This window comes from Anopheles stephensi, chromosome 3 (genome assembly GCF_013141755.1).
Source record: "Anopheles stephensi strain Indian chromosome 3, UCI_ANSTEP_V1.0, whole genome shotgun sequence".
NCBI lineage: Eukaryota > Metazoa > Arthropoda > Insecta > Diptera > Culicidae > Anopheles > Anopheles stephensi.
Genome location: NC_050203.1, coordinates 69180073 through 69205002, shown reverse-complemented (window position 1 = coordinate 69205002; position 24930 = coordinate 69180073). Strand labels below are relative to the sequence as shown.

At 46.3% G+C, this 24930-nt stretch overlaps 2 protein-coding genes and 3 non-coding genes across 6 annotated transcripts; 2 read left to right on the top strand and 3 right to left on the bottom strand.

The window, feature by feature from the left end:
- Window positions 1–331: 331 nt before the first annotated feature.
- Window positions 332–403, top strand: Trnap-agg. The gene has a single exon. It is a non-coding gene; the product is annotated as a tRNA-Pro (tRNA).
- Window positions 404–1831: 1428 nt separating this feature from the next.
- On the top strand, window positions 1832–6407 carry LOC118512490 (lysosomal alpha-mannosidase-like). The gene is made up of 6 exons (XM_036056995.1): window positions 1832–2332; window positions 2822–2924; window positions 2990–3597; window positions 3672–3805; window positions 4029–5823; window positions 5892–6407. The coding sequence occupies exons 1-6, from the start codon at window positions 2138–2140 to the stop codon at window positions 6336–6338; spliced, it is 3282 nt and encodes a 1093-aa protein (XP_035912888.1). The 5' UTR covers window positions 1832–2137; the 3' UTR covers window positions 6339–6407.
- LOC118512489 (cGMP-dependent protein kinase, isozyme 1) lies at window positions 6339–21910 on the bottom strand. 2 transcript variants are annotated; one of them, XM_036056994.1, is made up of 12 exons: window positions 20972–21910; window positions 9815–11517; window positions 9391–9612; window positions 8976–9325; window positions 8628–8908; window positions 8369–8538; window positions 8142–8244; window positions 7804–8067; window positions 7282–7733; window positions 7055–7218; window positions 6802–6987; window positions 6339–6733 (listed from the first exon to the last, which is right to left on the bottom strand). In XM_036056994.1, exons 2-12 carry the CDS (start codon window positions 11279–11281, stop codon window positions 6571–6573), a joined length of 3822 nt encoding a protein of 1273 aa, XP_035912887.1. In that variant the 5' UTR covers window positions 11282–11517; window positions 20972–21910; the 3' UTR covers window positions 6339–6570. The 2 variants fall into 2 exon arrangements, with proteins under 2 accessions (XP_035912887.1, XP_035912886.1); XM_036056993.1 differs by having other exon boundaries at window positions 6571–6733; window positions 9815–11514.
- A 2140-nt stretch (window positions 21911–24050) lies between these two features.
- On the bottom strand, window positions 24051–24123 carry Trnav-aac. The gene has a single exon. It is a non-coding gene; the product is annotated as a tRNA-Val (tRNA).
- Window positions 24124–24732: 609 nt separating this feature from the next.
- On the bottom strand, window positions 24733–24804 carry Trnac-gca. The gene has a single exon. It is a non-coding gene; the product is annotated as a tRNA-Cys (tRNA).
- Window positions 24805–24930: the final 126 nt, after the last annotated feature.

Here is a 24930-nt window from a genome sequence, read left to right as displayed (position 1 = left end):
CGTCCATCATTTACATCAACCCTTACGCAATCACGCATTAGTTGCTTCAAAATATCGATGGGACGTACGCGATTGCTTCATGCTGTTGACAAGTGAAACCCACTTCAGTACATATCTCGCATCCCATTGAGCTTTGATCTAATTAGGGCAGTCAGGGGGGGATGTAATAGCGAAGCGTTGGACATAATAAAAAGAAGCTCTACGAGATATCACCGGCCGTGATGTAAGTGAACTGAACGCCGATAAGAAAATGGACAGCATACGCTTAGTAGTATCAGTAAATAGCTGGAAGGGTGGTTACGATGTTTAACAGCTACACCCCGTTTCAACGGGCTCGTTGGTCTAGGGGTATGATTTTCGCTTAGGGTGCGAGAGGTCCCGGGTTCAAATCCCGGACGAGCCCACCCTCTCACTCTGAAATCCTTATCACCAAGTAATTGGTGTAGGGGTTGAAGGGAATTTTTTTGTAAGTCGAAGGTGGACTGATATTTTAAGGGTTTCCTGGACCATCAATTTTAATATGTCAGCAAGATTAAGCTCCAGTGCTTGGCCACAGGAGAGAGGGTTGGCTTCCTCCACTTGAACTGAACCGAGAAAATTAAATAACAACGAAGTACTACTTCTGACGACTTATCGCTCATTGGCATTAGTTTAATTGCTGTTTGTGAGCTTCTTCTACAACGTCGAGTGCTGCTTACTTTTGTTGCGGTAAGATCGCCTACTTGATTGCTCTTATTTAACGGCGCTCAATCAGCTGCCGCTTATCCCTACCGCCATAACGCATCCTACACAGCTGCTGTTAAGACATGTTGATCGTTTCCGAGGTGAAATTATTGAGAAAAGAAATGATAAATAAAAATTAATCGTAACAAAACCGAAAAATGCACCCCACTTTCTGAATCATTTTCTAAGCCTTTCAATGTTTTTCCCTGGTCCGACAATTTCGGAGATGCTTTCTTACCGAAAAGAGGGAAAAAACACAAATTTCGATCGCGTTCGATCGGCCCCACCATCCCGATGTGGTCAGGTGTAAGTGTGGCGATTTGGAAATAAATTTTGTTTTTGTTCGAAATTTCCCATCTCACAGCCGGAGGCGGCCACCTTCACTTTTCTCCACGGTGCAAAGACCCAAACCGAAAAGCATATGTAGAGAGGCCGGTATCAATTTCGCTTTCATCTTGTTCCCCGACAATTACACCGCAAGGGAGAGAAAGAAAACAAAACTAAAGCAGCGGTTGGTCTAAAGAAATGTGGAAAAGAAACAGGCGTACGGAAACGAATAGCGAAGAAGGAAATTAATGCTGTACGCGTATTAAGCCGAGCCGGGCCAAAATGTGTAGACGAGAGTCTTCAGTTCCACAGCATAGCGCAAAAAGCTGCTGCGGACGAGGTTCTCAACATATGATCAAGAAACGGACCAGATTCGTAATTGGGATTCAGTGTCAATCGCGTCCACAGGGAGAAGTGGCCGAGAAGAACCCCCGGGGGCTGAGTGCTGGAGAAAGAGTTCATTTGTGACGATTTACTGTTGGCACTCAGCCGATGGTCTAGCGTGCTTGACTTCAACAGGTGCGTATGAGAGAAGATCAAGTTAAGTTAGTGGTTTTTTCTCCAGAAACTAGTGCGATATTAACTATACAACATAAATTTATAGGACCCAATATCAATTGGAATCACACTCATCCGTGATATTCTCAACCTATCATAACTGGGAGTCTCTCTCGACTCTCTTGAAATTCACTCACCCAAGTTCATTCGCGCGAGAGAGTGAGTGCGGCCAACATATCAAACATTCGATTGGGGATGCAGCACGGACCAGCATCAACCCACCAAAGCCGTTCATTTCACCACGAGTGACGACGCTGAACGGACGTGCGTGGGGTGCAGATCGCGATCGAGCAGACGGTGAAAACAGGTTTTCCTTATTCCAACCACGATCTGGTACTGGATCTGGTCAGGGTAAAAGCGTACAACCGGGAGAGATTCAGAACCTCGGATCCGGCGGCAAGTGTAACGAACGTCAGAACCGGCCTGGCCCTAATGCAAAACTGCATCTTCGGAACGAATTGAGGACTTCCTAATTGCCATTGTTGGCTTATTCCGCATTCGACGGACGAGCTGTCGTACAGTGAGCATTATGCTAGGTGGCGGCCAACAGTCAGTGTGGATCGTGTTTGTGGTGCTCGGTGTAACGATTAGCCTGCAGCATGTGGCCGCAGGACCGTGGCGTGAAGGGGTGCGTCGAAGTGGTAATGAGTTTGTGAAGCGCACGTCGGAAAGTGATGAGTATTTAGAATTTGGCCGAAAATTAAAGCAATCGTGCGGATATGAGGTGAGTGAACTAGCGTATGTAAGCGTGTTGGTTCATGTTGTTGTGATCGGTGGAATCAGACAGCAGGAGTTGATCGTTTTGTTTTGCTGTCTGACGATGGTTGCCGTCTTATCAGCAGTTGTGCTTACAATAGCAATAAAGTTGAGTTAAAGATCAGTAAGGGAAGGTGCTTTTTGAATATTGGTTTGCAACTATCGGCTTACATGACTGATTTTTCTGTAGTAAAAGCCTCTGTTTGGGGATACGTTTTTAAAGCTTTACTGGGAGTGATAAAAGCCAACATTGTAGCGCAAAGCACGTTTTGGTGAGCTCACCCGGAACTAGAAGGTTTATGATTTTTGCAAACGATTAGTTTATACATTTTTTACCGTCACAAACTTCAGAGTTGCTAGATGAGGTTAGGCTGGAAGTAGAACGAGAAACCACTGCACTGTGTTTATCAAGAGCACCACAACAGTAAACACTTATGAACGAACCATATTTTTCCAGTCGTGCCCGAAACCAAAGAAAAATATGCTTAATGTGCATTTGGTGCCCCATACACACGACGACGTCGGCTGGCTGAAGACGGTCGACCAGTACTACTATGGCAGTAAGTTGCGGATGGTGGTGCTGCGGCAAGGGCAGGCGGTTGTGTACATTCGGTGTCTTTCGTAGGTAAAACAACTATCCAGAAGGCGGGCGTCCAGTACATCCTCGACTCGGTCATACAATCGCTGCTGAACGAGCCGGAGCGCAAGTTCATCTACGTCGAGTCGGCCTTCTTCTTCAAGTGGTTCAGCGAGCAGACGGTGGAGCTGCAGCAGCAGGTTCGGATGCTCGTTGATGAGGGACGGTTAGAGTTCATCGGGGGTGCGTGGAGCATGAATGATGAGGCGGCGGCACACTATCACAGTGTGGTGGATCAGTTTACCTGGGGTTTGCGGCGGTTGAACGAAACGTTTGGCGAGTGCGGACGTCCACGGATCGGTTGGCAGATTGATCCGTTCGGGCATTCGCGTGAGCAGGCGTCACTGTTCGCGCAGATGGGCTACGATGGGCTGTTCTTTGGGCGGCTCGATTATCAGGACAAGCGCGAACGCATGACGCACAAGCGGGCGGAGATGATCTGGAAGACGAGCGCTAATCTGGACGATGCCGATCTGTTTACGGGCGTGCTGTACAATCTGTACCAAGCGCCGCCCGGCTTCTGCTTCGATATACTGTGCTCGGATGAACCGTTCGTGGACAGTCCTTACTCGGCGGAGAATAATGTGAAGGCAAAGGTATAATGCGGCGGGTTAGGTAGCAAAACGAAAAATCTCTTATTCTAGCTGAGTCTTATTGCCCTCCGAAACAGGTGGATAAGTTCCTGTACTACGTGAATCTGCAGGCGGAGAGTTATCGGACCAACAACATCATTCTGACTATGGGCGGTGATTTTACGTACATGGATGCTAATGTGTACTTCAAAAATATGGACAAGTTGATAAAGTAAGTAAATGGAAACAATTTTTTAACTTCATTGTATCAGATTGAAAGCGATCTTCCGACCAATGCTCAGCCCAAAGGCTTCAACAATTATCGATAGTCCTTACATCTGATGATGTAATTAGGTTGCAGCAGCTCATATTACTTTATACCCATTTGGTCCCACCAAAAATAGTAGTATTGATGCATACAAAAACATTAAATCCTCTTCTACCTCCGTAAACAGATACACCAACGCACTCCAAGCGAACGGATCGAACGTGAACGTCTTCTACTCGACACCATCCTGCTATCTGAAAGCCCTGCACGACATGGGTATCACCTGGCCGACGAAATCGGACGACTTCTTCCCGTACGCTTCCGATCCCCATTCGTTCTGGACCGGCTACTACACCTCGAGACCGACGAGCAAACGCTTCGAGCGTGTCGGCAATCATTTCCTGCAGGTGTGCAAACAGCTGACTACGTTGGCCCCCACCCGGGAGGCACATATGGAACCGCACCTGAACATACTGCGGGAAGCGATGGGTGTGATGCAGCATCACGATGCCATTACCGGGACGGAGAAGCAACATGTCGCGAACGATTATGCTCGCATGCTGAACGTTGCGGTCAAGGCGTGCGGTGCAAACACGAAAGCCACGCTAAATCAGATCGTCGATCCAAAGTACAAACGATCGTTACGGTCAGCCGGATTAGCTGCCGAACATACGACTCCCTACCCGAAGTACACGTTTGCATTTGAATCGTGCCATCTGTTGAATGTGAGCAAGTGTGAGCTTACCGAGTCTAAGGACAGCTTCACTGTAACGCTGTACAACCCGCTGGCACACGCTGGTCACGAGTACGTACGAGTTCCGGTCGCTGGTGGAAGGTACATTGTGAGAGACTACCGTAACGTGGAGGTATCATCGCAACTGGTACCCATTCCGGAATCGGTTCTCAATCTCAGCTATCGATTCAGCAACGCTACTTCGGAGCTGGTGTTTCTCGCCAATGAGCTACCGCCGCTGGGATTTAAATCATACTTCATAACGCGTGCCATCGATTCTTTGGACGATTTTCTCCATGAAGCACCGGTCGCCGGTCCAACGGGTTCGGTCAGCGCAGGCACACCTCCGGGCGAACAGTCGGCACTGTGGCAGTCGGAAGAGGTAACGATTGGAAACAAGTATCTAAACGTGTCCTTCGATAGCAACGGTTTCCTGAGCTCCATAACGATCGACGGTGTTACGAACCGGCTGAGACAAACGTTCGTGTACTACGAAGGGGCGCTGGGCAACAATGAAGAGTACCGAAATCGATCGTCCGGTGCGTACATCTTCCGCCCGAACGGTACGGAGAAAACTGTCACCGAAAACGTGCAGCTGAAGGTGGTGAAAGGTGCCACAGTGCAGGAAGTGCATCAGGTGTTTAACGAGTGGATCAGTCAGGTCGTACGAATTTACGCCGACGAAAGTCACGTCGAGTTTGAATGGATGGTGGGCCCGATACCGGTGGACGATGGTGTGGGGAAGGAGATCGTAACACGGTTCTATACCGCTGCGCAGTCGAGTGGAGTTTTCTGGACCGATGCAAACGGTCGGGAAATGATCAGGCGAGTCCGCAACCATCGGGACACTTGGAACTTGGATCTGATGGAGAAGATCTCGGGCAATTACTATCCGGTAACGGCTAAAATAGCACTGGAAGATGAAAACCTTCGGCTGGCTGTGCTGAACGATCGGGCCCAGGGTGGTTCAAGCCTGGAGGATGGATCGCTCGAGCTGATGGTACATCGTCGGCTGCTGCACGACGATGCGTTCGGTGTGGAGGAAGCGTTGAACGAGAAGGCGTTCGGTAAGGGATTGGTTGCCCGTGGTAAGCATTGGGTGATTTTCGGTGCGAAAAAACCGACCAGCCCAACACCGGAAGCGCGTGAGCGATTCTTGCAGAACCGAGTGCTGCTGCCGAACTGGATTTTCTTCAGCGATGTGACGGAGTTTAAGTACGAGGACTGGCAGAAACAGTACACCAACATTGTACGTGTACGGGTTGTCGGGTTGTGAGTAATGGTATGTTAATGATCCTTTTTTTTATCTACTTTCAGTACTCGGCACTGTCGTTGTCTCTCCCGTTGAACGTTCATCTGCTGACGTTCGAACCGTGGACGGATAATAGCATCCTGGTACGCTTTGAGCATCTGCTCGAGAAGGGCGAAGATCCACTCTACTCCAAACCGGTACGATTCAACGTGCAGGACGTATTCCAGCAGTTCAGCATTGAAGAAATCCGTGAAACAACGCTCGGCGCTAACCAGCTGAAGGAAGACTCCAAAAGACTAAAGTTCAAACCCGATCCAGACTACATCGTGTACAACTCCGTCAAGCGGGATGTGCTCGCGGAACATGCTTCACCATCGCCCCCGTTCGTGCAAGCTTCTCGATCTCCCACGGTGGAGGAAGTGGTTCGGAACGTTGCGGACGATGGGTACGAAATCCTGCTCAAACCGATGCAGATCCGAACGTTCATTTTTCAGCTAGAGTACAAGCCATAATAACTAGTAAATAGAAGATTTATTTCGCTTTAGTTACATTAGTCAAATAAAGACCGCTCAACAACGCAATACGCTTGCTTCCTTTGTACCTGGCGCGATCTGTGTACCGCGAACCTTATTGCACTATCGTAACAACTTTAAACCAAACTTATTGTGGGCTAGGCATTGTATTGCAGATTGTTTGTATCACTAGTTTGCTGGATTGATATGGTGGCAGCCGGGCCGCAAGCTCTCAGAAGTCAGCATCCCACCCGGACAGTTCGTCCGGCGGAATGTCTAAGTCTTTGGGGAAGATGTCAAAGTTGGACATGTCCAGCGGGCCTTGCAGGTTCGGTTGCAACGGAGATTTAAGTGTCAGCGCAATCAAACCGTCCCAGTCGAAGCCCTGGAACCATCTGCAAAGGAACGATCGAATCGGATGAATATTTCAGTACAAAACTCGCTCGCGCCACAGTAACGTTACTTGTGCTTTTTGATGTCTTGTACGCCACCACGCTGGTAGCCCAACCGTTCCGATGGCACGTCACGGCAAAGTCGCTTGATAAGGCTAACGGCGGCACGGGACATGTGCTTCGGGAAGTTGACCATGTCGATGCCTTTTAGAATTATGTTGTACGTTTTCATGGGATCTGCTGCAGTAAACGGTGGGCTGGAACGATAAGTTTCAAGGATCGGTTTAATGACTCTACGATGTGAGAGCTGCCATCGACGCTTACATTCCGGTCAGTAGCTCGTGTATCAGAATACCCAACGCCCAATAGTCGACGGACCGGTCGTGCCCCTTGTTGAGAATGATTTCCGGTGCCACGTACTCCGGTGTGCCACAGAACGTCCACGTTTTACTGCTGTAGCCAATGAATTTGGAGAATCCGAAATCAACCTGCAATATTAATCGAAGCAATTTCAGTACGTTCTCGATGGATCCTGATCTCCGAACGCTTACCAGCTTGGCGTAACCCCTAGCATCCAGCAGTAAGTTCTCCGGCTTCAAATCTCGATAGACGATACCGCGTGCATGCAGAAAATCGAACGCTTGCAGCACACACGCTACGATGAACTTTGCCGTCGAGTCCTCAAACGTAACCCGATCGCGCAGAATGGTCCACACCTCACCGCCCATGCAAGCCTCCAGCAGCATGTACACAAACTTAGTATCCTTGTACGTGCGGTAAAGCCGACAGATGAATGGGCTTTGGCAGGCCAGCATTATCTTTCGCTCGCTGTACATATGCTCCTGCTGCCGTGTGTCAACTATGTGACGCTTTTTCATACACTTCAGTGCGTACACTTGTGTATCACCGTTGCGTTCCAGCTTAACTAACTCAACCCGACCGAAACCCCCCACGCCAAGGGTTCCTACCACCTCCAGGTCGGTTAAGTTGACGTCCAGCAGCTCTAGAGAATGGGAAAAGAGATTGAAGTAAATACAAGAAAGATACACAACAAAGTGGTTCAGAATTCTTACCAGGTTGACACGATCCCAGCGAAGGATGAGTGTTCTCCAGATTGCGGAAGGCCAGCACCCGCTCCTCATCGCCGTAGTTCTTTTCCTGCAGTTCACACAGGTCACCGATGTGCTTGGTGAACGATTCGCGATCCAGCGTGAGACACTCGACACCGGGCGACATCGCTATGATGTTGGCCGTGCGCTTATCCTCCCTAATGAGCGCCTGCTCGCCGAAGTACTCTCCACGGACGAGTATGCGAATTTCTTCATCTACCGAGCGGCCTGTTTAGTTGGAGTGGAAAAAATAATAAGCATCACGGGCAACCACCGGCCACAGTTGATAAAGTAACACCTACCGGGTAGCCGTTGGGTTACCTTCACCGTTCCCTGGCTAATGAGAAAGAATGTGTCTCCAGCGGCACCTTGGCGAATGATGAATGCTCCGGCGGGATAGAATTCCTATTAAAAAAAAACCCGGGACGCGGGTTGAGTTATTAAAAGTGACATTTGAACTTGGACTCGACAAGCTCTAGGCGTTCTTGATATGTTTCTACCAATTATTTTTACCAGCCCGGACACTTACCACCTCAAGGACGTCGGCTATTTTCGTAAGGACATCATTGCTTAGATGTTTGAGCAACGGTACCGACTTCAGGAAGTTCACATTCTCCTCTATACGCTGCATTCCCGTGCGCATCATTATCTGCTGGAACACCCGGCGATCCAGTACCCACACACGCGAATCACAAAGCACTTAAAGTAGGAAGAGATAGAATGCTTGGGTTCAGAGATAGTCACCCAAACAGGGAACCTGCGTCATTTCGCGTTCTGCTTCTACCTACCCCGTATCGATGCCGTCCGTGTGCAGTTGTACAGTATCGCCAGCTCTCCGAACGCCCGGCCCGGTCCCATCACGCCCAGCACCTTACTATCCTTGATGACTTCGAACTCACCGGACGCAGACACGTACAGGTGCGAGCCGGCCTCACCCTCGTGTATGACGTACTCACCCTTGCGGAACTCGCGACTATACATCGAATCGACGATCTCCCTTATCTGGAGCGAGTCGATATTTTTGAAGAAATCGTTCTCCATGATTGCGTCCTTGATCAGCTGCTTCGCACTGTGACGACAGAGAGTTCCCGTTGATAAGCGTTTGCCTCCGGGTTGTGAGCCGCCCGGTAACTTACCTGAAATCTTTCTTGTACTTTGGTATCTTAATGTCGCTCGATTGGCTGCCCATCAGGTCGCAGCTTTCGCCCGACACGCCCTGCTTCTTCATCGCCTGCAGCGTGATGCCTTTGACGGACTTCATCTGATGCAGCTTAAAGCTGTTGCCCGAAATGCCAAACAGCTCCGACAGGGGCTGTCCGGCCATCGCATAGTTAGCCTGGATGCTGGACAGTAGCTCTCCTTCGGCCACATGCTGCCCTTTGTGCGTCGGTGTGCTGGAGGGACTGACGAGCGCGAGCCGTCCCGGCTGTCCCGGCTGGGCATTCGGCTGCTCGAGACTGCTGACGGCTTTTTGCTGAAGAACGCTCTGCGGATGGATGGTCAGAAGATCGTGAGAGGATGTCGCGCATATAGAATTCTCACGATCGTTACCTTGAGCTTATCGATCTCCCGCCGCAACTTGTCGATCTCGTCATCGCGTGCTCTCAGCAGCTTCCGCAAGCCCATAATCTCCTCCTCGAAACTATTCGGCTCCGTGCCACTGATCGTCATCGTGCTGCCGTACGAATGAAGACTATCGCCCTGCCCGGTAAGTGACTTCCGACGATCCTCGGTAAGCACTTTGCCCCAGAACTTTACCGAATTCTTACGTATCTATGGGAACAGAAGAAACCCGTGTTAGCAATTACCGATCACACCAACACCTTCGATCAGCCGGATCTGGCTATACTAGACTGTGGCAACTTTAAAAACGATTTAACTACTTAGCACCTCCGATCATTCAGATCCGGTATCGGTCTTTTTTTAGCATCTCACGCTTGTCACCACAGTACCGGTAACGCACTGCACTACATACCCGCTCCTTGACCGGTGTGTCAATGTTCGGGACAATCTTGGAGGTTTTGCGCATGAGCAACGACGACCCATTACCCATCGGACCGAGTATGCCGGACTGGATGAGATACTCCTTGGCGGAGCAATCGAACTTCGACGGAATGACCGGGCTCAGTAGCAGCGACGGTGGACTCGGTGGACTGTTCTCGGCACTACAGGTTCCACCCGGGCCCGCCTGATGGTGAGCACCCTCGCCCCGCAGATGAGCCTCGCGACCACTGTCAAGGGAGACGCTAAGCTTCCCACTGTTGTCCACAAACAGTTCTCTACCCTTTCGCACCGGGATGGCACAGGCGTTGCTAACTTTGCCAGTATTATTGCTGTTTGATTCAATTAGCACCCCTCGGCAATGGTCGCTCGTGTCAAGGGTATGCCCGCCTGTGTCGGGCACGTTAAATACGGGTGGTTGTTGCGGTGAGCTTGCACTTTGCCCGCGTTCTAAATCTTCCAGCGAGCCAAGCGGCAGCGGCACACCGATTTCACCAGCTTCACTTATCGGGCCCACCTCGTCAATGCTCGAAGCGTTCGAGAAGGATCCTTCGAAGCGTCCTTCCACTCCCGGGTAGCTGGTGCAGCTGGTTCTTTGCTTAAACACAATCTTCGATGCACTACGCACTGGTTCCGGCTGCGGTGCGGTTGGTAGCTGCTGACTGAGCTGCGAGCTGGACCCGTGGGCGGATGATCCCGTGTCCAGCTTCTGCAGCACAAACTCCGGATGAAAGGCGTAGCTCGTCCCGATGGAAGGAGTCGAGTAGCGTTTGGAATGTGTGGCCGTTGCCGTGTGCAGAATTTCGTAGTCTCCGTTCGCTGTTTGTGCCGTGGGAATTAAGGCACGGGTCGACTGTGCCTGCTTCACCAAGGCATCTTTCGCGTTCGCTTCACCGAACACGGTCGTCGGGCTGTCCGGGTGTACGAACGAAGGTTTATCGAGCCGCGGTCGAATCCTGCGAATGTCCTTATCCGACAGCGAAATCGGCCGGGTGCGTGGTTGCTGTCGATCTGTGTCACCGCCGTGTCGATGCTGCTCCGTCGGCTGGCTCGCGGTGTTAAATGTGTGCGGATCGTCACCGGGTTCCACGGTACAGCCACACTGGACGTACAGGCTGCCACAAGTGTTGGACTTCCGAAACCACGCACGGTGCGACGTCGGCGACTGGGGATGAACTGATTTTTCGTTCGGTGGCTTTCCTTGGTCGACCACCGCCGCGAACAGTGACGTGACCGGATCGACGACGACGACATTCGCTGTCGGCGGTGGTAGTGTTTCCGATGGCGATTGTGTTGGTGGTGTCCGGTTGACGACGACGGTTGTGCTGCTGCCAGCCCTCGATGGTGGTAGTGTTGGTTGGCTGTGGCCCATTGTAGTGGCCACCAGTTTTCTATTATCACCTAGCTGTATATTTTCCCTCTTAATCGTCTCCATCGTCATCGGAGTCCGATTATGGCGTTTTTCGTAGACCGTTCGCGTTCTACTTTAATCGGACGACCTTGCCTTGCCTCCGGGGAGGGCGTCTTGAGGGGATGTTGCCCGGCTCAGGGTTAATGGGTAACCCGGTGTGTGTGCTGGGGTCACGCTCGGACACCGTTCGGCATGTGCTGTGTGTGTGTGTGGGTCACCAGGTAAAGTTATTCGCATCAACACGCACGACACCACACGGAATGCTTCTGAAACATGAACAATCGAAACCGAAAACAAAATTACTTTAATTAGTACAAAATGATGATTGAATGGAATTTCACTTTCTACCCTGGTTAATGTCTAAGTGCGTCTGATTTGTTTCGACAAGCGTCTAAGGAACTTCCGCGTGAGTCAGAGTGCTCAAGGCCCTGGCGATATCAGTTCGTTGTATTAATATTTGCAATGTTGCTAGAAGCCGTTTCTGCCGAACATCTTCCAATTGCCGGCCGTTAATGATGTTTCACTGTTCCACGTTAATTGATTCGTTGTTTACTGTAGCATTTCAGCAGGAGTGATAGACGGACGCCATGTAGACGAGAGCTTTGACTTCGTTTTGCAGTTTCATCTTGCATTTTGGTTGCAGAATTTCAATACAAGTCAAATGTCTGACGCTATCCTAAACGTCTTTCGAGACTTAACAGGTCAAGCAACAACGACTGCATCAGCCATCCTCTCGTGTGTTCTATTGTGCTTGAAGCAATCATCTTCTAGCGATCTTTTACCATTCACTCTTGCTCGCCATTGACAACCGAACAATATGTCTTCTTTCATATTCTAAACCAAACGCAAGCCACACTTGGACTGCCTTTGTATTGAAAGGTCTTTAAACCTTCTCGATGCCTTCTTCGAGAAAAGAATAGAATTAGCATAACAGTCGGACTTGGACAGGTCACAAAATGGCTCGCCGTTTGGATGAACCTTTCAGTCGTATTTATTCACCGTCTGTAGACAGTAACTATCTCTGATCTATTAACGGATTAATAGAAAAATTATGAATGTCTTCGTGTCCCCATTCAAGCAATGGAGCAAACCGGGCAGCTAAACATGGTTTGTTTGGGTATCCGCCAGTACAGCCACGGCTCTGGAATGGGAAACACAAACACAAATCCACAGGCCACGTTCACCCAGCCAGAACGGCGTTTGACATCAGCAAGGTGCTAATGAACGGTAAGCAAAACATGCTGTAGGTGAATGATTGGCTGTGTGGGCCCTGGTGAGAATCATCCTGGTGGAGGAGTTTCCGTTGTTGTTGGTTTGAGGCTAAACGGGGCCGTTTCGTAATGTTTATATTTGCCTCTAGATTTGATTAATATCTTTTTAGTTTTTTTTAGCCCAGCTCTGGCGTGATTGTATCTTAATCAACTGTGTTTACAGTAAAAACTAAAATGTGTGGACATTGTTCAATCATCGAATCGTGGATGAGGATGACGATGATGCAACGGAATAAAGGAGCTACAATTAGAATGGCCTACTTTCGTCCTCCTGTCCTTCACCGCCCTGAGCTACATGAAATTCTGAACACTGACCACTGAAAGCCGAACGTGGACATGCGATAGTTTGGTTTGATGCGACGGAAATCAACCTCGACGCAATAAAGGTACGTCGGATAAGCGGTTAAGTGAAGGCTTGAGTGCCAGTGCTTCCGTGATTAAGGGGATCATTAAATCATGCGACCGGAGGGTTTTGCGTGTGTTTGTTTGCTTTAGTCAGAAGGATACGTTAGGCTGGTTATGAATGAATTTATTCAACTCATGATGATCTAATTTGCTTCTTTTTTTGTTATAAATGTGACACAATTGACCTAGAGCTAGTTCGAGTCCTGTTTGCTTTTTGCGATGTAATTCCCTAAGGAGAGCCCAAAACGGGGCTTTTTTCAGTTAGTTGCGTGCTTATGTCAAGGGTGTCAAACCCATGGGTTGCTTGGAGAACAGAACAGAACGTACAGTAGTGGACACGTCTAACGTCTAGCGCGTCATGCCATTTAATTTCAATAAGAGTAAAGACTGCACATTCTGGTTACTGGTTCTGGAGCACTTGTACTGATCAGCTGTTTCTGTTGTGATTTTACAATAGATTGGCGGGGCTGGATTCGGTTCTAAAAACAACAGTGTTTTGTATAGCAAGTCTGTCAACTGTCATAAAGATGCCTTTAATGAGCATCTAACACAACTGTACGAACACCTTTTGATTTTGAGTATTGAGACTTTGAGTTTGAGATGTCTTGGTAAAGATTAGAATCTAGAGAGGTTTTGTCCATCACCGTACAGTAAAATTAATATCAGTGGCGGGTTAAGATATCTAGAGGCCCGTAGCGGAATAGCAGTTAAAGCTCCTCTTATTGTGATATTAGAGGGAAACAACAGGATTTCCCGCGCCTCGATTTCCGCTCCTTTAGCTCCATATTTAATCCGCCACTGATTAATTGGTATTATTATTTATAAATATTTTCTAGCATTTTATCCTTTAGAAAACTATATTGTCTTATATTTCCACAAGGATTTCAGGTTTATTTGTCAATGTAAAGCATTGGATTTTAAAAACCAAACTATCTCTATGCTTGTTACTGTGATGAAAATTTCAAAAGTTTATTTAAAAATTTATTCCATGAGAAATGGAAATCTGTTTATTTTTTGAAAAAAGTTTATTTTTTGAACGTCTCCAGACCGTACTCAATTAAAAGAAGTTTAAATATATGGGGTAGAAATTACAAAAAGTCGTGTGTTTGGTAAAAGTTATGATATTTAAAAGAAGAAAAAAAATTAACAGAAAAAAACGTAGTGATGAGTAAAAAAAAATTAATAAGTTTAAAACGAAGCGTTGTATAAATTACAAAGTTTTCATTTAAAAAATGTTTCTATCTACCGCATCCAATTTTTTGTTATTTTCAAAACAAAGTGCTCGTATAGTTTTGTTAGGGACTGTAGTAATGAGCAATTTTGGTAATATGGGAATAACAATTAGAATTTTAAAACAGCCAAAAAAACAAAATGTTCGACACACTTGGAACAAGCGGAAGCAAAAAACAAGAAACCGGGAAGAAAACAAAGGGAAATTTTGAATGAAAGTAGCAAAATACTCGCACTACGCTTCGAGTGTTTCGTGACGGAAAACATTAGGCCGGGCGTGTGTTAGGGACGAGCGAGCGAACGATAGGGAGTTCACGGACATTCGTAAACCATAACCTTAATGAAAGCGACGTTCACGTACATTGGCAGCGAGCAAACAAAACCCAACACACAGAAAAAGGCCGCTCAGACGGAAACTGCTGCTGGACGGAAAATGCAGCACGAACGGGCAGAAAAGGTGAGATCCGCCGTGCGAGGGACTAAAAATAGTCTCGAAACAATCGACTGTTTCCTACCGGCGGCAATCGGGACGAACCGTTCCCACGAATCCCGTGACATAAAATCGCGGTAATGTGGCCGAGGAAGTGTTTCCGTACCGGGTCCAAAAAGGCTGGACCCGACCTTTGGCGACCATAGCTGGAGTTAAAAATTGTGTCATTGTTGTCCAATTGCTCGAGGTGCAACACACAAAAAAGGCCCGACTTTTGACATGCGACGGAAACATTAGTTAAAATGTTTTTCGGTTGTTCTAGCCACGATCGGCAAACTATCGGGAGTGGGAAAAGAAAAGTGGAAGGAAAGGCCATTCCTTGCCTTGCCGTTGGTGAATCTGGTACCCAAAAAAGCAGAAGCGACACGAAGAAAACGCTCTGAGCACGCTGAGCACACTTACGGATGGAGCAGATGGAGTCACGAAAATGGTGTCCCACTTTTTCGAAATTATGACCCAATGGAACACACACAGCGGGTGATTTGTGTGTGCGTTGTTTTTTTTTTGTTGTTGCGCTCGTGATTTTTTCGAGCCGGATTTTCCCCGGTCACCAAGGAAAATGTCAATACACGCATACACATGTTCGTGACGTGGCTGGTCGCGGCCAAGGAACAAGAATTGACCTAGCCCTAGGTAAGTTTTGTTCACCTTGATATTCCTGCCTATCGCCGAGCTGCAATGGGGCAGTGGGCCACGGGATTGCAACTTTATAGTCACGACAATCGAGGTCCACTGTTGCAAATTATGCTCAAGGTAAAACTGGCAAAAACTAAGCAATAAAGCTTGCTGGTAGCAACCGTCCCTGTGTTTTACCACCAAAACTCCTCCACCTGTAAATGTCAAGCTCAAAAAGCAAATGGTCGTCCCAGGAACTGCGGGTGGAATCGGGGCCCCACTGCCTAGTGGTACCGCGGGCCGGAAAAATTCGTCCGGGGTTTGGAATTTATTAAAGTTGCTAAACGAACACAAAGAGCGGATGCCGCCAAAAGACGTGCCAGACAAACGTGCTACCGGAACGAGATTTGTTAATTTTCGACTTTTTGAGGCAAGTGCCTTAAAATAGATCGTTACGGAGTGGCACTGCTCGTCGCAGTACACGGCATTTGACTGCCGAACATCCGAAGCGTGGCAAAGGCCGTATGGAGGTGACAATTTACTTCAAAATTTTAAAAATGGAAAACCAAAACTCCACGTATGGTAAAAATTCATTATAAAATGTTGCAAACGAAAATGGTGGGAGTGGCGACCAAATCGGTGAACCTTTTATGAATGTAACGCTTCATTTTTTTTGCCTGCTCTCTCTCGCTAGCCGCTGGACAAGTAAGTATAAATATCATCGCTGATATGAGTAAATTGTTATCTGCTCTAGCGTGCCGGGGTGTAAATCGGCACGCTGTGACTGTTGGCACGTGATGAATGTCAGCGATAGCGCAGTTAATCATAGCAGCAACAAAAAAGATGTGAATCCAGCGAGAGCGAAAGAGAGAGAGAGAGAACGATGGAATATAAAACATTTATGAATTGTTGCTTCAATTGTTACCGTTGCACCGACAAGAAAGAAAATAGCTTAACATCGATGCATCACCAAGTGTGTGTGTGATTGATGTTTCCGGTCTCATTAAAGTACCATTAACCCTTCAATGTAGATACAATGGGAACAAAAGGTATCGCGTCGGGTGGAGATCGCGATGGGAACGGCCAGGGTATTGTGTTGGCTGGACCGAACATAAGCCGGGGGCGACATCTTACACCAACTGGTTCTTTTCATTGGAAAGATGGATTCTCGTTTAGGAAATAAAAGGTGGCTGAAGGGATTTTTTTCATAAATGGAATTCTTATTAAGAATCCATTAGAACTCTTAACTCTTCTGAATAGACTGATCTCTACTCCTCAGACCGCTGATGAGAATTGTTCCGAAGCTTCATCGAACTGCATTAACTACTCCTAAAACTGCTACAGATACTTCGCCAACGATCGAGAAAATTCGCACTATTTCCCTGTCCTCCAGAGGTCCTCGGAATCCCGCAAGCCTTGTAAATACGCCGTATATCTCTGCACTTCCCCAAACTATTCTGCGGTGTTCGGAGCTTGTCCGAAAATCCTTCTATAATTACTACTATCCTTGAAGACAGCGGTGCCAGTCTTCAAACGGCAGAATCGGGGTTTCAAATGCCTTCTGGACCACCTCCATGTACGCAAGGCTGACTACTTTGCTAAGGGTAAAATCAAATCCTGAAAAGACCCGAGGATCTTTCGAGGTTTTAGTGCCAAGGAAGAAGACTATTCTCAAAAGTTCGTAATTTATTAGGACTTGTCTTTATAGATTAAACCCTCGGAGGAAGGATTCAATATTCGGTACTAATGCGGTTTACAAATATGAAATCAAACTCCTTTGTATGTATTATTGAGTGAGCAGGTATTTGTCATTGGTGATTATTGAGTCTACCTAATCCTTGAACGTCTATGACAACAAGCTTTTGGTCATAGACCCAATGGCACAGTATCAGTGATATTCCTAATGTAAGGCATGGAATTTCCCCTAAGATATAATAAACAATGACACAATTTCCGCTTGAACATAGATATGGAGTTGATCCGAAGATTAGTCCAAATGTTTTCCCGGCGTTGCATCGAACCGGCTCCAAATGGTGAGTCACGTTATCCACCGATATGAAGTTCTTGGGCATTTTTTAATACATTCCATTGAATTTTTTTAATAATTTCGTTTAGTTAAAACATCGTTTAGTGCTATTTTTAGACTTTAGTAATTTAGACCTGCTCATTCCTACACACTTTTCAACGAGTTACTTTGTTTCAAAGCCAAATCCCGTAATTGTTCCGGCTCTGGTTCCGATACTTCAGTCATACGTTTCCTTATCAACCGTACAGCCAAATATTGACACACAGTGTATTAGGTGTGCAATATATTCATTCGCCAACCAAACCAATATGGTCACCATTGTACTTTGGCACCGCACGGCAAATCGACACAGAGTTTATGATGGCATCCCACCTAACATCTGTCTAAAATGGTACTTCAACCCCATCTCCGGTGGCAAAATAAGGCCGATAACACTTACCCTGGGCGGAATTACCAAAGTCAACAAAACCGGCCACGAAATCGAACCCACCCCCCCCCCCCCTCCCCCCCGATAAACCGACAATCGGTCCCCACAAAATGGCCATGAGCATTTGTCTGACTGACATCTTATTCAAATACTGATTGATTGGCAACCGGGTGTAACGGTCGGTCGGTCTGGAACCGCCTAGTACAATTCAGTATCAACCTACAACAAGCTTATCATAGCGGGCGCTTATCGTTGCACCCCGTTCCAAACAGGGCACCAACACCACGCGTGAGAAGACTTCTGCGGCCAAAGTTTACCGCCGTAGCCGTCGCTGCCGGGCTTTACCCGGCACTCCGAAGCCCGCCAGCTACTATCGAACCGACGATTATCCGACGGTGAATGGTTGGGATTATCATGGGGTGCACGATAGCACGAACCGTGGGGTCGAACTGTCGGCTGAAGGCCACTGACATATCGGTATGACCTGAGAGTTCGTGTGATGGCACGCTTCTGTGCCGCACAACCAGCTGGGGGGGGCTTTGGCGGTCGAGGAGTCCCCAACGAACGCGAGCGACGCCATTAGCGGAACTAACCTAACCTAAAACGAGAGCTAGGCAAGCTTAATCTTCCGCCGCGGAAGTCCGCCGAGTTTTATTTTATCTTTGTTTATCTTGTTTCAAGGGTGCACACTGTACACCTTGGAGTTTTTCTGCGGGTGGAAAGAAAGGAAGAAATAAAAAAACCCTCTAGAGTCAAGCGTTTGAAACCAGCTGTACATTATCATCGATCCCAATATCTCTCTCACTCTCGCGCCTAACCAGCAATTCTTTGTATTTTTACGATCACCATTTTCCCAGCGCACGGCAAACATGACTTACGGTCTAGGAATGTTTGTGGCAGATTTCCATACACAGTTCCGATACGTAGGCGTGTGTGATGATTAAAATTCCACGCGCACCATCTTTATCCTCGGGCAAGATCCACAACCACGTCGTCGGCAAATACTGGCTGAAGAAGATCAATGGCATTACGGACGACTCGGAGGGAGTGTGCTTATCGCGCAGCAATTTTGCTTCGCCAGCTTGTGGTGCCCGTCTTCGGTCTTGCTTCTGCATCTCGCATCGCACCTGCTAAAGATAAGGGGAGATAAAGATGATACAAGACCTTCTCGCGCCCATTCGCCCGCTGCAAGATGTTCGATTTGGAAGCAACAAGCCACGGCGAGCTACGCAATATCTCCAGCAGCGGCAAAGAAGCTGTGCAATCGCTTATTTTTGCTGCACATTCTTCCCGAACTGCTAAAAACGATTCTAAACCGCTGCAAATGAAGCGTGAAGCCAAATAAATAATCAACTGAATTAACTGTTTGTAAGTTATCGCACGTATTGATGGCGATCAAGTGCGCTAGAAATACAACGTACGAGATGAAACAGTTTCGTCGATCGTTTCACAGCTTCGATCATCTGGTCGGGGTTTTTTTTGTTGAGGGTGTGGTGTTTCAAAATTACACACCGACTTTCGCTATGCTTTCGAGACAGGGTCCGAAGAAAAGGTCAAACATAACACGATCAAGGGAGAAAGATTCGTTAAAATTTATGTTTATTATTGCAGAACCGCCGCTTCTTTCGGGTTTAGGTGGGTCAAGAATCGTTTCGCTTGCACTGCAACGCAAGAGCAACAGAGTGATCATGTTCGGCTATTCTTGGCACGCGTCTAGGTGATCATGTTGGAGTCAAAATTTTAAATCTCAATCGAACCGCGAGAAACAAATTTATAGCACACTAATTAATTGATCTATATTTAACCCCATTGGGGCGCGCGCACGAGAAGGTAGCGCTTTTGCAATGGCGCTTACCACCCCGGCATGCCGTTGGAACGGTCAGACACACCTCTTACAAGATGAGCAGCTGAATTGTGGAAGGGTTTCGCTCAAAATCAGGCTAGTTTGTACGGTACTTGTGTTAATGGGACGCTATAAATAAGCACGGTCAGATTGGCCGTCGTTCGCGTGCTGAAAACTGACCGAATGGAGTGTGATGTCCGTGTGTTCCGCTCGGTATCATAACCGGCCAATGCGGGGAATAATAATAACCTGTGTGTTAATATCAATAACGACTATTTCCTGGCAACATGAGGTCCCCCGGTGTCGCGTCAAGGTTTTTGCTACGAGATGGGCAACCGTGACACTCTCGTTTTCTATTCTTCTCGTGTGAAGATTAACCACTTAAGCGCCGGGTACACGATCATATGCGCCTCAGCATCTCGGAGGTGGGGCTGCATTCCGCGGTGGCTAAGAGGGATCATACGGGTGAGATACGCCATGCGTCGTTAACGTTTCCTCTTTGGGCGGCTAAAATCAGGTCACACTGTTTTTGAATTGGAATGACGCTGTTCTGTAGCAGTGTAACTCAAGAACTCTGGATTCAGATTTTAAATCAAAAATTTGTTTCCTACTAACCTTGAGTTCGCCACCCAAATTTCACGCTCAAAGGTGTTGGAAATACACGAGAGCACTCAATAAAAACAGAAGACCATCTCGCAGCTTTAGCATGCCGATAAGACTTTAATGGCCACCACCACCGATAAGACAGCGACGGCGAACGATGGCCTGAGCCAAACGCTGTCGAAATCATCAAATCTTGGCTCGGTCTTTCGTTATCGTATTAGGGGTTGTTATAGTTCGTTTTTTTCTGTTTTTGGGAGGTAGCTTTTGCCAATAGACCACCGTCCTTGAATATTGCGAAATTTGGAATTGAGACAAGATGTCTATCTATTTGAACCTTCTGGATGTTTCATTACGATTGTTTAAGACGTTTATTATCCAAATTACAGAATTATAAAGCAAATAATTTAAATAATGTTTTTATTGTAATAATTTAAAAATTTACTACCAAAAGCTCAATGACACGTGGGAAAACCATTGTGCGATGGAGGCGCTTGGTACTTCAGCTCAGTGACTCAGCGCTGACAAAGGAATTACAAGCCCGAAAAAAAACCTCGATTAACTCACCAAAAGCAATCAAATACATCACTGTTTTTCAATTGAGTAATTAGCAATCCGATTTTAATACCTCACACACCATCTTGATAACGCAATTGACCAGAAACCTAAAACGAACAATAACCAGCCATGACTGGAAATAACCAAAAATAAATTTTACCGGAAACCGTTCAAGAAAATCAAATGCAGTACGATAACGAATTCGAAATAGTATGCTTCGTACATTTCATCCTCTATGGAGTTGGGTTTTGTTACCTTGCAGATAGCGAGGGCCGGCGATGGTGACTTTAACCGCTGTTAGGCTGTTAGGCTGTTGCAGCTTCCTGTCAGCTGGCCGGACAGCTCCATATGATTCCGTATTTAGCTACGGGCGATGGTGCACAGCATGCAGTACAGTACTTTAACCACTCGTCACCGGTGCATGCACTGGTTCGTAGGGTTGTTCGCTTACGGTTGCTGGGTCTTCCACTGCCTTCCGATCCTTAAAGGAGAGGGCACTCGTTTTCGCGCAAATAGCTCCAAATTGTACATGATAAGGCGAGCTGATTAAACAATTAGTGTGTCGCGAGCATAACTCACTGCACTTTTATTTTGTGTAACAAACGCACATAACTCAGGCTGAATTTTCCTGACATAAATAGTAGCCGGGAGTAATTATATGCACTAAAAATTAATTATCATTAACGTGCGTTCTCTCTTTTTCGCTCGGCTTGTACTCTTCGCACCGCGAAACATAAATATAAAGATCAGCTAGTCATCGTCACGCTTGTTTGAGCACTAATTTGGGCACACTTAACGCATAATTACAATGACACAGCACTGTGGGGCCACGGGTTTGAGACAGTGTTTTAGTCCTATCAAATGTCCATTCGCATAGATAGAACCGAATTTTCCACAATCACTATTCCACCAACCAAAAGCAGCTCCAACAAGACAAGAATCGAAAACTTACGGCCTTATCATAACCAATCACGTGCTCACAGAAGAGTAAACAAAAAAGGCTAAACAATCAACCAAGCACGTGCTAATCACGCGAACTTCTTTTCCTCCTGAGCTGCGTTCCCTTTGCTCGAAACGAAATTGCCACAGTAAAACGGAAAAGAAAACGGGCAAACGTAAAGACAAACGCGAAACACACACACGCACTAGACACGGAGTCGGGTTCGACCGCTTCGCTTCGCTGATTCCGGCAGACTGAACCGGTGCCAACCGTTGTTGATAAGTAATTTCGTACCATTTTTTCGCCGATCCGTGGCGACAGTTTCGTTGTTGTGTGTCCCCCCCACACACACACACATATGTGTGTGTGGGTCAACACAGTGTTGTGCTGTCGGTGGCGCTTCAGTTGGGCCGCAAGTGCATCACACCAGGTACGCATGTACGGACGGTTGTGGTGTGCGTGCGCGCCGGAACGAAAGTCACGCTAAGATACGAGCGCCGTTTTCGCCGTCGTCTCATTTTTCGCCCGAGTTTCGCTCGCGCACGCATCGCCGAGCCGTTGTGATAAACGGTGGCAATAGTTGCTCAGCAGTAGTCGCGGGAAGCGTGGTGGTTTTTTTGTGAATGAAGTGCGAACTTCATGTGATCCGCCTTTTTGGCGTTACTTATTTTCTGGTTAGATGCCTAAGATAGCAGAAATTAAGCGAAACCGTGTAAGAGAAAAGCAAATAACGTGGGAGGCAAGAGGGTGTCTTTTGGGGGTGGTGACGATGACCGCGCACTACACATGCAAAAAACAAAACCCCGAGCACGAGCACGTGTCTTTTGCGTGTGCATATGTGTGGTGGACGCTTTCCATATGATCCCATGTTTGCGCGGGTTGATGCGGTTGATGGGTGGCGTGCGAAATACAGAAGCAGTCCAGCACCACCACCACCCCCAAGTAGTATGGGGTGGAAAACGAGTAACGAGTTGTGTGCATAGATATGTTACTGCTTTGCTGTAAACAAGCCCAGGGTGAAGCGTAAAGTGACCAAAGATAGAGAAATTTTGGATTTTTCTTTTGAGGAGATAAACTAAGAGTGGAAATTTGATTGTATCGTGAGATTTCAAAAGCTTAGCTCACAATTAATTTTATTATTATGCCGGGGAAAAAAAGGCTTACATACAGTGTTGGATAAATCAAATTTTCATATCATAAAACATTTACAAATTATTTTGATTATTTTTTTAACATTTTTATTTTATTTTTTTTATAATTTTATGTTCTTTAACGAAAACAATATGGTGGTAAAAGGTTGAGATATAATACTGTTTTATATGCTCTTATAGTTTTGCCTGTCACTGTAATATTTTTTAAAATATTTTTATGTTATAGGAACGAGGTGAAAACAATGATGTATCAATAATAGTTATTCTTGTGTGAGTATTTGACTTTTTCTCAGATTTACAATTTTATATTAAAATCACAGAACGGAAAGCTTTTGGATTTTAAAACTTAAATAAACGTCTTTTAATTGCTCAGCATTGTCTACCCTGTCGAAATTAAACCATCCCTAATTTGAAAGACTTAATCAACCAGCGCATAGCCGCTTGCCGTAACGTTGATTTCACCCTCAATTTGCGACCTTATTGTACTTTTTCATAAGCGACCTGCTAAATATTTGACGAACCGTTGAAAGAGAGAGACTGTGGAGATAAAACTTTGTCAAAACAACAACAGCACTCAAACAAACCAATCGCTACCGAACCTATTTTCCAACCTGGGTGGCTTTAATAAAAATGTGAACTTTTGCTGAAGCAAGCAGCACAAAAAGTTCTACATTCTTCCTAGCGCTGCTTTAGGGCCGCCAGTAACGCATGACGCTCTTTGGCGGAGGCCAGAAATTTTGTGTCGTTTGCGACAAAAAAATGCTTTCGGTTGGTGGTTGTTTGTTTAGTTGGTAAGCGGCTAGATGCGCGTACGTTTCTTGATTACCGGTAACGAGTATGGTAAATATATATGGACCCACAAATCACGACAAATAGACAATGTGGAGGGTGAAGCGTTGTGGTGGACTGGTTTCGTCGTCAAGCTCTGAAACCGTGGATATGGATAGCCAGGGTTGTAAAACTATGCCGGTAGTAGTGTTAAGGATAAGAGCGTAGTGGATGGTTGCGGTAGGAAACAGAAATAGCGAATATGGATTTGGGTCACAGGAGTTGAATGGCTTGATTTGTTGATCATGATGTCGAAGTCCTTTAAATCAATCGATTAGACAATACAATTTGTGCCAACTGCAATAACTGAAATTCTTTTAGCCGAGAATTAAACATTCTATATAATACTTTTAAAGCTGAAGGACTGCTGAAATAATCGTTGGAAATAGCAAAAAATATGAAAAAACCAATGTACTGTTTCCGCCCGGGATCGAACCGGGGGCCTTCCGCGTGTTAGGCGGATGTGATAACCACTACACCACGGAAACAGATATTATTGTTAACTGTTAAGTGAAAGCTGGGTCGGTTAAAAAATTATAGTAAAACATTGTTTGCTGTTTGGGTTTAGAAATTTTAATTAAGGGTGTAGTTATTTTCTGCAAAACCATAGACGATGAAGACAAGATAAATTTAAATAAATGATATGTTTCAAGTTAAAAGTACAAATTTAGTTTTGTTAACAACTGAAGCCAATTCATAATCGATGTTTTAAAATTTGCTTTGTTGAGATTCTTATATGTTAAATTTTAAATGTTTCAATATGGCCAAGTCCCTTTTATGGATAAAAAATATATTTCTTTTATTTTAAGTAGAAGAAAAAAAATCATAAACTGTTTTTTTTAGAAATTTAATAAAGATAAACTGAAATAAAATTTGTATTAAGAATTAAAAATCCATTTTTAAATTATAAAATCCAAACGATAAAAAATAGATGTATTCTATACAGTAAATGTACAAGGGAGCAGTGAACCAACTCTGCCATTTTGAATAATAAAAACTCACAAATCAAGAATATATTCGTTTACAAATTAACATGGATGTAAAAATCTTATCCATTCACTTTTACACCAACATCACTCACCCTGAACGAACACATAAGGGGGCACCCGGGTTTGAACCGGGGACCTCTCGATCTGCAGTCGAATGCTCTACCACTGAGCTATACCCCCACTGACGGTTATTACTATGGAGCACGCAATCAGAACAGCTGCTCATTGCATCGTCGCGGTGCGTAAAGAGTTGTCATGCTTACGTCACGCAGCCGAAATTCGCGCTCACCGAGCATGCGATACGTC

Bases quoted from the DNA above. Each gene is read 5' to 3' on its own strand.
- LOC118512489 (XM_036056994.1), bottom strand. From the start codon at position 11,281: ATGACGATGGAGACGATTAAGAGGGAAAATATACAGCTAGGTGATAAT. The intron at 9,326-9,390 runs GTAACGATCGTG...ATCCATCCGCAG, and splicing joins GGGAGATCGATAAGCTCAAG to AGCGTTCTTCAGCAAAAAGC. The intron at 7,734-7,803 runs GTAAGAATTCTG...CCCATTCTCTAG, and splicing joins GCTGGGATCGTGTCAACCTG to AGCTGCTGGACGTCAACTTA.
- LOC118512490 (XM_036056995.1), top strand. From the start codon at position 2,138: ATGCTAGGTGGCGGCCAACAGTCAGTGTGGATCGTGTTTGTGGTGCTC. The intron at 3,806-4,028 runs GTAAGTAAATGG...CTCCGTAAACAG, and splicing joins AATATGGACAAGTTGATAAA to ATACACCAACGCACTCCAAG. The intron at 5,824-5,891 runs GTACGTGTACGG...ATCTACTTTCAG, and splicing joins AGAAACAGTACACCAACATT to TACTCGGCACTGTCGTTGTC.